The 14,454-nt window shown below is 40.0% G+C and overlaps 1 protein-coding gene across 1 annotated transcript; it reads right to left on the reverse strand.

The window, feature by feature from the left end:
- Positions 1-2,567: 2,567 nt before the first annotated feature.
- On the reverse strand, positions 2,568-12,118 carry LOC139148204 (sperm microtubule inner protein 8-like). Its single transcript, XM_070719521.1, has 7 exons — positions 11,807-12,118; positions 11,611-11,672; positions 5,496-5,557; positions 4,995-5,068; positions 4,269-4,330; positions 3,436-3,500; positions 2,568-2,903 (listed from the first exon to the last, which is right to left on the reverse strand). Exons 1-7 carry the CDS (start codon positions 11,985-11,987, stop codon positions 2,837-2,839), a joined length of 573 nt encoding a protein of 190 aa, XP_070575622.1. The 5' UTR covers positions 11,988-12,118; the 3' UTR covers positions 2,568-2,836.
- Between the last annotated feature and the right edge of the window lie 2,336 nt (positions 12,119-14,454).

Here is a 14,454-nt window from a genome sequence, read left to right on the forward strand (position 1 = left end):
AATTTAGAAGACAGGAAAATTTGTGTAGGGTCGCAGCCCCGCCTTAGATGAAATGTGGAAAATTCTTGTACAAGTCGATGAATCAGGTCCGTAACTGGTACGAGCTGTCATTTATTAATGCCATGGCGGGAGATACGCAACATTTGCGAACACATTCAACGAGTTCTCGCATTCAATGATACGGTCAACGGACGTACACGTCACAGGAGATTTGGTGAGCCGTAGTTAGGAAGGAGGACAACATTATCACTCCACACACGATAATATCCCTCTTTTACAGTATAAACCATCAACATGTAACCGATGAAGATGCTTTTTCCGGCACAATAAGCACCATGAATTTTAATTTCAAAGGCTGTTCCCAAATTACATATCGTATTCCCTGCAAAGTCAGAGAATGTCTGTGATATAAAACTACGAGAAAACACGACAAAATTGCCATTTAACTATACCGAACACAAGACAGGGTTGCATCTAGTCTCGGTTCACGATCTAGATTTCCACACAATGTTGTGAAATTTAGGGAGATATTTTGGTTAATTAATTTGCGCTGTTGTAATCGACGATAGTACGATTTATTTTGTCAGCTGTCTCAGTAACTCTTACCCTCCCACCCTCCCTCCCTTCATCATTCAGTCTTTCTTTCAGTCTGTCTGTCTGTCTGTCTGTCTGTCTGTCTGTCTGTCTCTGTCTGTCTGTCTGTCTCTCTCTCTCTCTCTCTCTCTCTCTCTCTCTCTCTCTCTCTCTCTCTCTCTCTCTCTCTCTCTCTGAAAAGTATTGATTTCAAATCGGTGCAAATTTCGAGGAACTTTACGTTTATATGCCAATGAGCACGTCGCCATGCCGAGCCTATAAAATAGGTTCCAATGGTCGAAGGTTGAGTGTTTATTGAGAAAGAGAATAAACGACAGTGACCCAGAGAGCACAGAGCTGCCGAGCACATTTTATCCATAGACCGCGTGACGGAATAGAAATACAAACGAATTTATCATGTTTTAAAGATAGTTCTGCGGCGCCAAATTTAGTTCAAACCATCTGAAACCTAAGATGTTTGTGCCAATCTTAGATTCAGAACATAAACCATTCATGTATACTCAGATGTGTGCAGACTTTCCAAGTAAATCTCTTGAAGCACAGAGAATTTTCTAAATCAATGCTAACCCGTTATTTTCAAAAGTATGTAGTAGGTCTTGTGTGTACAAATTTTTCACGGGCAAAGTTTCGCGTTCTAGGCATCGCCGACAGTAGCGACTGTGCACGTGGTTGAACCATCGGGTGTTGCTGTGAAACTTTCAGTGTTTCGAGAAATAAGACAAAGTGAAACGTGCTTTGTAGAACGTATTCTACCAGTACAACAAGTTTTTACAAAAGTAATAATCCATAAAGAGGTTTTAAAAGCTGCAGTGTTTTACTATATCGCTCCAAACAATATGCTTATCGCAGCTTCTCCCAAAATCATGCGTTCCCTTGACTTACAACGTATCGCAACACAACGCAAGAGGGCGCACTATAGTAACAAGTACAGACCCAACTGACCGAGGCTCACTCAAAGGCAGTGCTGGCTTGCGACTTTACCTTCTAGAAAGCAGTAAATTATTTTGTACGAACACATTCAACGACGCATTACGGGCTTCAATATTCCCTTATTGTCCACTCATGTTAACAAGTGTAGTCTGGCCCATCAATATGACAACAAACATTCCATTTGTCATCGAGCATTTTGAGTAGTATCGTTTTTACCTCTATTTCGATCTGTCGATTTTAAACACAGCTGTCACAGTATTTTCAATTTGACGAATCACATGACAGTTTTTTTAACGCCGACGAAGGCCTTAGCTACCAGATCATGTTTCACTTCCATAAACCCATGAAACTAAGCGAGCCTTACGTAACGCAGAGCTTGCACAGAATGTTTGGTTAAAGTAATACCGAACGATTCAAATCGCTGAACAACCGATATGAAGATTGTGTAATATCCATGCAAACATGGATTTTTGTGATTTTGTTTGCAAACAAAGATTACGATAATGTAGCTCTCAGGGTGCAGATGTGCCATCACAAACCATCTGCGCATGACGTCATCGAAATGCGAATGAATTTAGCATATTTTTGAAAAGCTTCAGCGGAGCCAAATTTCGTTAAAGACTCCCAATACGTAAAGATTTTGGAAAGATAAACGTCTCCGAGCATTGTTCGTGTTGGAGAGTCGTCCAAGTAAACACTTTTATTCCGCGTTAACAAATGTCTACGTTGCTGAGATTTAAAAAGATTTTCGGACAAATCTCAAAAAGTACCTAGAAATGTAAAATAAAAAACATACATGCTTACATTTCAAGGCTTTATTTAAAAATCGTGTAAAACATTCGTAGTATCAAAATCGATGTAGTTTACTCGTGCGAGCATACTGAGTGAGACCTTCGATGTTGACTCAGAACCATGGGTGTAATAGTTCAGTGAGTTAAACTAATCCAGGCTGTTACGTAAATATTTGCGAAACTTAATTTTTTTCTATGTGGAAGTTAAAAGAACTTAAGTAATCTTAACATTATACATAATGCCAACCAGGGTTTATTCATAAGAAATTTATTCAATCAAACACTTAATAACTTCTATGGTAACAGGTGGCTTGTAATACGCATATGTAATACAATATCTTTGAAGTTTTCAGTAACATAATACAGCATTTTTTGTTTCATAAAACGTTAAAAATAAGTACAGTATAATAGGTACATATATCGACTGGACGGAATGTTGCAATTGCGTTGAGCTTTTTATTTCCTTATCTTGACGTGCGTGGTGCCAATGTCCATCTGCATCATGACGGTTTCCATGGACACTAAGTACGCCATGCCTCCGTTGCTATGTTACGCTTGTACTGGGGGAAGGTATCTCTGTATCGGCTGCTGCTCGGATGAAAATACAAACAAAACAGAAATACAGAGCTGGTGTCAGAACAGACAGTCATTGGTGAATCTACAACACACGTGATACTTCGCGAAAATGGCCTGTGCCTCGTGTGGACTCTTTCCAATGCAACGCGCAAAACGATACCTCATGATATTGCTGAAACTGTCAGACTTTATATTGGAAATATGTATCCTATTTGAAGGAGTTCCAGTTTCGAAGACATTTTTCTTCAAGTTTGAAAACAGAACTGTGCACATTCACAAAATGTTGTGTTAATTTTTAATGGTTCTGAACATCGAATAAATCTTCAAGAAAAAATGACTTCAAAACAAACATAATTTAGTTCTAATTATCACTTTCAGAAAAAAAATTAATCAAAAATTAAATATGAAATTTCTTATATGATTGTACGAAATTTACACAAGTAACAGTAAAACTATTTGGGGCGATAGGGGCTTCTTCCTTGTTTATATCGAAAATTTGCAACACAAACAAAATTGTCGATTTATAGATGCTTAAGTTACTTACTATATGTTGGCAGGAATCGGTCTTTGTCCGTATTGGTCAAGTGTAGGCTCCTGCTGGAGCGTGTACTGCAAGAGAAGAACGGGCAAAGTCAAACATTCGCATATCGATTGTTGGCGCCACCAGCGTTCACATATGGGCTCATGAGATTTTTAGCTTATTGTACTTTATATCTGATGATTGTAACCAACAATTATATTGTGAGAGCGGTTCACATACTATTTTGCTATGTGAGCACCTACATACGTATAGCCACACTAATTCGATCGTCAATCGTTGTACACTAAAGTTATCAGATTTCCGAAAACTTTTGGCCAATCAACGATAAGCAGCATGTTGTGTTATGCCTTCTGATTCAACGAATACGGTCGCTGCATTACTTCGGTCAATGTTATGTTCATTTCAGAGTTCAGTTACATAGGTCACGTCATTGAAACAAACTGAAAAGATGCTCAACAAAACAAGCTTTCAATTCATTACAAACAAACAGAACGCATTAGAGTGTGACGTCATTCTTTCGTATATGTTTGTAATAAATATTTATGATCTGATAATCAATCTCGTAAATTGAACAACTCAGCATACGATAGAACTAGGACTTACAGGACGCCCGTATCCTGACATATAACCAGCAAAATTTGATTGCAGGATTCATTTTGAAAAAGGAGCTTCCTGAAATGGAAAACAACTAGAAAAAGCAATTCCTTGGTGACATACAATTTAGAGAGATGCTATGCTGTAGGAACACAGATTATGGGCGGTGGTCGACATAACTAGTCTGAAAACAGTACCAATGTCGGAGACATATGTGCACAAATGTTCAAAAAGGTACTTACCCGCCATGAATTAGTGAGGCTAGGCTTCATATACCTGACAGCGTAACCAACAAACCTCAAATCTGGAGAAAAACACAGCAACAAACATTTATTAAATGAGTTACTTTTGACTCTACATTGATCACGTGACTATGAAGCTTAGCAATATTTGTGAGCGTCAGAGAATAGGTTAATTTCGCCTGAAATTTTACATGTTATAGTTCAATGCGGATCAGGGATGTATGATTGTTTTGGTTCTTGTACTAGTAAAATAGAATTATATAATTGCTTGCCCGAATCACGCTAATAAAAGTGACTTTTGAACTACACGAGCCTTAATAGGTCATCACACAACCGAACACAAATGACATCGTCTACTCCACTTCTAATATTTTCATTTTAGATTGTCTTTTCATGGGTCGAGAAAAATAAGAAAACTCCCTTTTTTTGTAATGTCTGTGATAGTTATGAAATTGTACGTCGTCCAAAAACAATATTTCAATAAGAGAAATTGCGAAATCGTCATTTAATTCACAGTAAAGTCCGTAACTTTTAAACTGTCATTTAAACACGGCTTCCATAGTATATGGTATCGAATGTTCCAAAAATAAATGTTCAGAACGTCCGCATACAGAAGCAGTCCATATCCGCGGGAAGGCGCACTTCAGCACCATCGGCTTCTCAAGCGTTGTTCGAGTTACGAATACGAGCCACTTGTCAGGAATCGTTGATATTAAAAAGTCTCACCTCCTTTATCCGTGGCTGCACTAGGTCCATTCAAATTTGTTGAAAGACGTGTAAATTGTACGGGGTGGCTTGAACTGGACAAGAAGACAAAGAGAATGTTATCTTCAGATATACTTTTGACGACTTACAGTATTTGTTGACATAAAGTCACACCTCTGTACCTACGAGTCACAAAGCTCTTTCCCCAGCGTCTACATTCAACCCAAACCCTTCTTCCTTTTAATTTATGTTCAATTTATTGATTATCTATTTATTTTAACATTCATATTTGTTCCATACTTTCAGCGATTTATAGACAGCAAAAATTATGTCTGTCTTATAGAACTGACACCAGTTAGTCAATCGTGAAAACAAGCCATTAAATAAATAAATTAATAAATAAAGTAAACAAATGTCTTAGCTTACTACTTCTTTTAGGATTCATAATACGTGAATGAGACATCGTAAACTGATTGGCTGTATCAAGAAATGATATGGCTGTGCCAGGTTCATGATACTTACTTTAATTGGTAACTTGACGGTGGAATAATTTCCCTCAAAGAGCGTCCCGTTTCTGTATTTCCCTGTTGGATCGAGTGAAATAAATATCGTTAAGACATTTTGGCGCGACTTCGAAACACGGCTTTTCAAGCGGTACGCGAATTCATTTGGCTTCGTTTAAAGGCTACATAATATTGGACATCGAAGGAAAACCTATCAGTATAGTTGCTGTAGTGACTGTATCGGATACATCTCAATATGTATCGTTCATTGATAGCGTGGGCTGGGTCGAGACAAGCACTCAGAAGCACAGGTAAGGGCCATCGGAGAGTTGCTAGTAATAGACAAGTATGCTTACATTAGTATCGGGAAGTAGAAACGATTTTTTCATGATAATCGTTATTCCTGCAGTGTCAAGCTATTTTAATTCGCCAATCGTCTGCGACATCGGTATATTCTAGACTGATCCAACCGTTGTGCGCACGTCACGGTGGTTTTGTGGTCGCGTTCATAGAATGTCGCGCGCACGCTCGATCGCGCGTCCGAAAACTGAAGCCACTGGGCCCGGGCCGCCGGGGAGCCATGCTAGAGCGATAACATCGGCCTCTTTTTATCATAGTTAGAATTGAATACATTTCATCCACTCATCACCAAATATGAGTTTGATGTCATTATTTTCAATCATGTTTGGAATTGGAGTGAATTGCTTGAGTCTTTTATCAAGTCAATCACCGTCTTAAGGGACCGTTCAGTTTTTACGGCAAAATCCAGGGGGTCATCGCTTTTTCACTGGTAGGAAAGGGGGGTCACCACATTTTCAAAAACATAATACCCATAATAAAGTTCACTTTATGCCATGGCCATGATCGACCCTCTTTACCGGCGGGCCGCCTTCGGCGGCCCACTAGAATAAATATACTTTATGTACTACCCATGACCCTCTTAACAGGCAGACGCGTTTGGCGGCCCACTTCAATTAGGTTCTTCATGCAATGGCCATGATCGACCCTCTTTACTGGCGTGCAGCCTGCGGCGGCCCACTACAATAAATTGACTTTATGTAATACCCCATGACAATCTTAACAGCGGACGCCTTCAGCGGCCCTGTCCAGTAAAGTTTACTTTATGCAATGGCAATGATCGACCCTCTTTACCGGTGGGCCACCTTTGTGGCCCACTAGAATAAAGTTGACTTTACCTTAATGGCCCAAGACCCTCTTAACCGGAGGGCTGCCTTTGGCGAACCACTCAAATAAAGTTTACTTTATACAATGTCCATGGACATAAGTTGTCTATGGAATGAAGTTAAAAATTGCCTTAAAGTCGTCCTTATTAACAGACGTTTGCATGGATGTGGCTGAGAAGTTTGTGCACTGGCATCTCTGCTACACGAATAAAATGCGCCACGTACCGGAGTTCAAACCAAATAGTGCGGGTAAATTTGACATATGGGTTTTGGTTATTTTTCAGCGGGGGTGGGGGGGGGGGGGGTGGAGGTTCATCAAATTTTTTCGTCTGACAAAGGGGGGGGGGTCATCTTTTTTTCACAAAAAAGCAGGGGGTCTATATTTTTTGAACACCGGCGACAAGATTTTGCCTCCCCCCCACGTCGTAAAAACTAAACGTCAGGGTGTTGCAAATTGCAGTCCAAGTCTGTGTACAGCAAATGAACGACTCCGAAGGGGCAGTGCACAGCGTCCCGAAGGGTTGGTTGCTGAATATCATTTGTCGTTATTGAAATCATCCCAGAACAGTATATCGGAAGACTCAGATAAGGACTGGACATAAATTACACGGGGGGGGGGGGTGGCCGGTGTTTTTTGAAAAAGCGCTGCGTAAAAAATAGTGACCCTTCAAAAGTTCATGCACAAAAATTAGTGACCCTCCCCCTTATCCGTGCATGAAAATAAGTGACCCTCCCCTGTTACTCAATACCCCCCAAAAAAACCCGCAATGTATTAAAGACCCCCTTCTGACTTGCTATACTTTTTAAGTCGCCCTCCCGAAAGGAAGGCAAAATGTGGCCGATATAACGCGTTGTCCAAGAAATATCAAATCATATGTGTGTGATAATTCATGTAAATGTACTTTGCTTGAAGTGGCAGGTAAAAAGTGCATGCCTGTACAAAAATGTAATTTTTAGATTTTATCGATAATGTTGATTCACTATACATGTAGTCGACTATAAGAAAACTACGAACGTGTATTTTCCAGTATAAAACTAGGTATATCTGTTCATATACAGATGTTTAATAACTGATATAGATATACTTGATTAGCATGGGTTGTTTACAAGTGCACATGTGAACAAGATATTTGATTTTGGAATTTCTGTCAAAATGTTGATCCACTATACATGGGAGTCTATGACAAAACTATACATGGGAGTCTATGACAACACTGTCAAATAATTTTCAGAATTAAAAATTTGCACTATTTGTGCATATATGGACCCTCAATAATTGACATAATTGTGCTTGATTAGAAGAGGGTGGTAAAATGTGCATCTGTGTACAATAACTTTGTTTTGGAATTTCGCATAAAATGTTGATCCACTATACATGGGAGTCTATGACAAATCTGTAAAAAAAAATTTTCAGAATTAAAAATATGCACTATTTGTGTATATATGACCCTGAATAATTGACATAATTGTGCTTGATTAGAAGAGGGTGGTAACACGTGCATCTGTGTACAATAACTTTGTTTTTGGAATTTCGCATGAAATGTGGATCCATTATACATTGTAGTCTATGAAGAAACTATGAATAATTTTTTTTAAATACAAAACTTGGTAAATCTGTGTATTCATGTATGCTTGATTATTGATATTTATGTTCTTGATTAGACTAGAGTGGTTACAAGTCCATTTGTGTGTAAGAAATTTGATTTTGGAATTTCACCGAAATGTTGATTCACTATACATGGCAGTCTACGGTGAAACCCAATGAATAATTTTTTTCCAAGACAAAAATAGGTAAATCTGTGCAATTATGTACACTGAATTATTGGTACTAATGTTCATGATAGACTAGAGTGGTTTCAAGTCAATGGTTGTGCAAGAAATTTGATTTTGGCATATCACTTAAATGTCGATTCACTATACATGGCAGTCTATGATGAAACTATGAATAATTTTTTTCCAATACAAAAATAGGAAAATCTGTGCATTTATGTACACTTGATTATTGGTATTAATGTTCATGATTAGACTAGAGTAGTTTCAAGTCAATGGTTGTGCAAGAAATTTGATTTTGGAATTTCACTGAAATGTCCATTCACTATACATGGCAGTCTATGATGAAACTATGAATAATTTTTTTCCAATACAAAACTTGGTAAACCTGTGCATTTATGTACACCTAATTATTAGTATTAATATTCATGGTTAGACTAGAGTGGTTTCAAGTCAATGGTTGTGCAAGAAATTTGATTTTGGAATTTCACCAAAATGTTGATTCACTATACATTGTAGGCTATGAGGAAACTACAAATAACTCATAGGTTATCTGATCCTAAATTGTTATTCAAAAGTTGTTCGACCTGAAGCTTCCAGTTGTTATTGATGACACTATGCACTATTCTGAACAGTTTGTATTCTGTCAATGTCCTCAAAAAAGTTAAAAAATGTACATACAGCGACATGAACGTTTGACACCGACCTATACCCAATGTATTGTCAATGGGAGACTGATGTCAAATAAGTAATCTCCCAAAGTGTTATTGAAAGAGTTATTATAGGGGACAGTTATGCACAATAGTGTTGAATAAGTAGAAATCATGACAACTTAAATCAATGTGGCTGCTTGGATCATCAATACATTGTTTATTATACCTGAAATTTGCGCCCGAAGGGCGCGCCGAAAATGGTAATGGCAGAAAATGAAAGTGCCAGGAGGTATTTTTTCTTTTTTCAGTATTCCATAACGTGCACATGCAATTTCAGCTTTGATGCATGAAAAAAGGTGACCCTCCCCCATAGGCTTGCACAAAATTTTATGACCCTTCAAAAATGCTTGCGCGAAAAATGGCGACCCACCCCCAAAAAACACCGGCCCACCCCCCCCTGTAATTTGTGTCCAGTCCCTAAAGCGAGACCACTTGCTATCATAACAGCGCCATCTCTCGGCAGACGTAAAAATCTGAGTACAGATAAACGCTCGTCACGGCGCGGTGGCTAATAACGTTACATGGCAGGTTTGATGATCTATGGGAATTTAGGCCTACAAGCCGTTGTTCTAACATTAAATTGACCAGCTTTCTTAGCCATGTGCCAAGAAATTCAGGTGATAAAATATTGTAATCCTTAAGATCCCCTAGCATTGGAAGCTGTTAAATTTTATTCGGTGTTGTCATAGCGGTCGATATATTTGTTTTCAGGTTTTGAAGATCAATGAAATTAACTCTGAGATAAACAAACACGCAAAATTAACTTATTGCGAACTCCCAAAATTTGTGAAAGGTAACGGGTTTTTTTTTGTACTGGAAACCATTCATCTGCTTTTGTTTTTTCTGGAAGAGTTTGGCCCACGCAAGTTAATTTTATCCTGCCAAGTCCTGAACATTTCTTCACTTGTTCACGGAATAACGATATATCCCAGCGACCGCATTCAGTAACGCCATGGTGTCGGGTAGGCACAACGCACTAACGAAGGTTTACCTGTACACTGAAAGTGTTTGTATACGATCAAGCAAACACGGCCATCGGGAACAGATCAATTACCATCGCCGGCGAGATCGATAACCGGTGCGTTAAATAAATCAACAAACAATAGCGTCTGGCCGGTACATTTTTTCACGTACTCGACGACATCAGCGGCCAGAAATTCTTCAGAGCTGTGTCTGTCGTCAGGGGGGAGTCCATTCTGTTGTGTTCTATTAACCTAACCTCATATATACAGTACACAATATTCCGATGGACCGGGGGCACGCCTGACGCGAGTCAAAGGCTTCGCTGGCCAATTTCCATTCTACCGGTCGGATTACGTTTGGTACCCGGTTTAATTGTCAGGGTGTCAATACGGTGTTTGTTGCGTAGCGGGCGTCGATGTTGAAGCCATTGTGCGTCACAAGAGTTCCAAGCAGGGTCTTTTTTTTTTCTCTTCGTGTGTATGTCCTTAAAAAAGCCGTACAAGTGAACAGCTAGCTCATCGACTGATCATCGCACTCTCATACATACAATCCACAGTAGGTAAATGTTTGCCCATACAAACCAATTCCATTACCGACTAAGTGTATTGAGGTAATATTAACTGACGCTGTTTGGAAACACCGTGTTCTGATGAAGGTCGCCCTATCGATCGACTCCTCACAACAGTACATAGTAACTGGCGATTATGTTATGGAAGTCCTCTCCGCATAAACGCGAGTATTACGCACAGCAAGTTTGGAGTTGTTGTTTGCCTTCTACCGCATATTCTCTCGGAGCAAAAGAAAAGTTTCATCCGCTCGCACACACGTTTTCATGTATTAATGCCATACGCTCTATGTTTTCTCGGCCGCATAACATCTCGATAGTACAATGACAACAACAGACGCATTGGTGCCCTTTTATGTTATTTTCCGTGGCGTTAACGAGTGTTTTTAGGCTTACAGTCGGCATAATTTATGCAATGAAGTTTTCTTAATTTTGCAAGATGATTTTCAAGTCAGAAACCCGCTTTGAGACCCAGAGCTGGCTAACACTACTTTCTGAGCTTCTGGGACCAGTTTTCGTCATAAAGTCAGCTGACGTGTTGTTATCAATCTTTAAACCTGTAAGACATTTTCAAACACTGACAGAGTACAAACACTGTTTGTCGCAGAGCACGTATTCTACGCACCCCCAGCTTTGAAACGCAATGAACTGCAATCCATCATCAGAGAAGATTATGGTATACGTTTTGAAAAGAGTGCACCCACACAGGTATTCATTGTGTTCTTATGCGACCGGGCATCATGGATGAATGTCTGTGCGACTTGTATGAAAAGCCCCTGTCGAGCACAAGCACTGACGTGGCTGTGATGAAGGTAGCCGGGTAGCCGTGACGCGAACACGACAGGTGGTCGGCCTTCCGTTCGACAAGCGGCAATCTATGAAGTTGACAGACAGAGAATATGTAAACCCGTTGAAGTGAAGGCAGTAAACTTGACTAACCGTGCATGATAGACTCCGTTTGGATCCCCGGAAAAGCGAGATATTGGCATTTCTGAAATCCTCTGTAAAAATAGAATCGTAGGTACATTAGGTAGAAGTCGAGAATTGGCAATACAACGGAAAAACACGGGAATTTGTTATGCTATAAACCTGTTTTATGAATGCAACACCTTCGCCATATAGAAAACATGCCTACCTGGTCCGCAAGACGTTGTTGTTCGGCAGTGTTCGTACGGTAGCCTATGGGCGGCAGTGTCCATGTCCATCCGACGGAAAGTGGGCAACTTTGGGTGGTAGAGTCCTTCTTTCACGGCCGAAAGTTTCACCACGTCCGGGCGAGCCGGAGCGCTGTAGCTGTAAGTCATGTTAGCCGGCATCGTGAAGCGCGCTTTAGGAAGGCTGTGGACACACTGAAGCACTTCTGAAGCCCTATAGGACGTCTGCGCGGACTGTGTAATTCTCCCTCGCCGGTTGCTATGGGGGTACCCAACGCGCGATTACGTCGAGAGACTTTTTCTTCGCCGAAGCAAACAAAAACCTGGTCATTAAAAATTTAGTGATGCGTATAGCGTTTACGGAACACCCATTGTCTGTCAATTATGACTGCATAATAAAGAAGTGTTCTATGCGGCCAATCAGGGTTCTCGTTACATCTCCCGCGTCGGCCATGGAAACTCGAGTGAAGTGAGACCGTAACCCGATCCACGTGATTTGTTTAAGTTACCGGTCCAAGTCTGTAAACTCCACAAAGAGTGATCACGAATGTCAAAAGAGGTAGACGGCAGCTGAAAATCAACACGCCACTGTAACAGTGAAAGAACAGCATTATGAAGTCAGTGGCTATTTACAAAAAAACTGCAGCCGACACAACAGCTCTCTTTTCCGGCGTTGCCCATGGAGAGGACAGAAGACGCTGAACTATGGCCAAACTTTGATAACCTTTGTTGATAATGTATTCAAAAATTAATCTCGGTCACTACTCGATAATGCCTTTATCTTGCGATTGTTAAATGATAATTTCAAAATGACAGTAGCCCCGATCTACAGTGGATGGAATTTTCAAATGCCTGAAGACTAAATAAGCTAAATGAAACTTTGAAATGACGTTGGACGATTGTTAGTAAACTGTGCAGTGCTATTTATGACTGGCACAGGTTTTTAAAGGGCAGTTTTTATCAGCTGTATCTCCTAACAAACTGATCAACTGTCTCAACTTTCAAAGTTAACCGATAAAAGGACCAACATCGTGTAAATAGTCTATCTCAACAACCACTGATACAAGAACCAGGGATTGGAGACTGTCCTTGTCATGACTATCGCTATACGGGTTTTCGCCATCATTCCAATGTAATACGCTTAGTTTACTCACGCAGTAATGAGACAAAAAAAGAAATTTTGAAAAGAACAGTATAGTACTTTCTGAAAATTGACAATATTCCTGGTCATTAAAATAGGATTATTTCGTATAAGTCATACAATTTATAAATGATCAGTTATCGAAAATCGGCAACACAGTGGCTACAGTGTCAGTAAGGATCACGGATATTGTATCATCATCACCACCACCACCGCCGCCACCACCACCACCACCACCATCATCATCATCATCATCATCATCATCAGCAGCAGCAGCAGCAGCAGCAGCAGCAGCAGCAACAACAACAACAGCAGCGGCAGAAGCAGTATTTTTCTTGTTATTTTTGTCGTTATTGTACTTGGGCCTCAGCCCAAGTACATTTGTTTTCATTCCGTGGGAAAAAACTCTGTAAGGTATAACCATTTCTGGCTGAGACCAGGGAGGGCAAAATATCTTGGCTTCATCTTTCTTGGCATAATAAATGGCGTAATGATGTTAACTGAATGGAAGTGCTGCTCTCAGCCAGTCTTGAATAAGTGAGATGTGAATATTAATGCTTCTCTATCTGAGTTTTTGCCACAAAATCTTCTGAATATAATCAAAATGTGCATCGAAATGCAACAATTAATGCACCCTCCGTTTCCTAGGCGACGGCACGACCCTTGCTACACCCACTGGACGAGCCAAAGTGGGAGGGTAATTTCAGTTTGGTCGAACAAGAGGGCTCGAGACCAGAATTTAACATTTAAACTTGAAACATGTTTAATCGCTGACAAGATATGGACCAGTGTTAATCAAAGCAAAAGTGTAAAAAGGAAAGGTTTTATATCCCGGACACAATGAAAAACATTACGACTGGAAACTGCACCCCCAGTTGAGAATAGTAATGCCCACAGCGATGGAGAACACTTATCCTTGAGCTGAGAAAACCAGACCATCATTTCGAAATAGAGCTGCAGATTCGAGAAGCTCGTTCAAAATAGCTAGGTACACCCCATAAAGGGGTGGTTTCGAGTTTTGAGGGCAAATTTCGCCTCCTTCATATAAAAATCGTACGTTTGTTTTTCCAGGAGAACACACCATTTGACACAAAATTTGCATGTAAAGGGGTCGCCAGTAAGCACGTGGTCAAATCTGGCATAAGAAACAATATGAAATGTTGGGTAAAGCCAGTCCAAAATAAACTGATTTGAACTTTTGTGTTTTGTAATTTATACCACTGCAGTAACATTACCTTTTTTGGACAACATCACACAATGTAATACGTTTTGAAACTGAATACTCCGACGTATTCTGTGTCTCCTTTGCTAAAAAATACGGTATTCCGATTACCATGTAAGGAGATGATGACGTCAAGACAGATTTGTAGTGCGTTTGGTCCTGGATGGTGCACGAAGTTTTGTCAAGGTAGCTTGTGTATTTATTTTCTAAATGGGAGAGATTAGGGTCGATCTAACGCGAATGGTTGGATAATTTGGAGGATGTCT

The sequence above is a fragment of the Ptychodera flava genome, chromosome 13, assembly GCF_041260155.1.
Source record: "Ptychodera flava strain L36383 chromosome 13, AS_Pfla_20210202, whole genome shotgun sequence".
Taxonomy (NCBI): Eukaryota; Metazoa; Hemichordata; class Enteropneusta; family Ptychoderidae; genus Ptychodera; species Ptychodera flava.

Coding starts and splice junctions, on each gene's coding strand:
- LOC139148204 (XM_070719521.1), bottom strand. CDS start 11,987: ATGCCGGCTAACATGACTTACAGCTACAGCGCTCCGGCTCGCCCGGAC. Junction 5,069..5,495: donor CCGTCAAGTTACCAATTAAA/GTAAGTATCATG, acceptor CTTCTTGTCCAG/TTCAAGCCACCCCGTACAAT. Junction 3,501..4,268: donor GCCTCACTAATTCATGGCGG/GTAAGTACCTTT, acceptor CTTCTCTTGCAG/TACACGCTCCAGCAGGAGCC.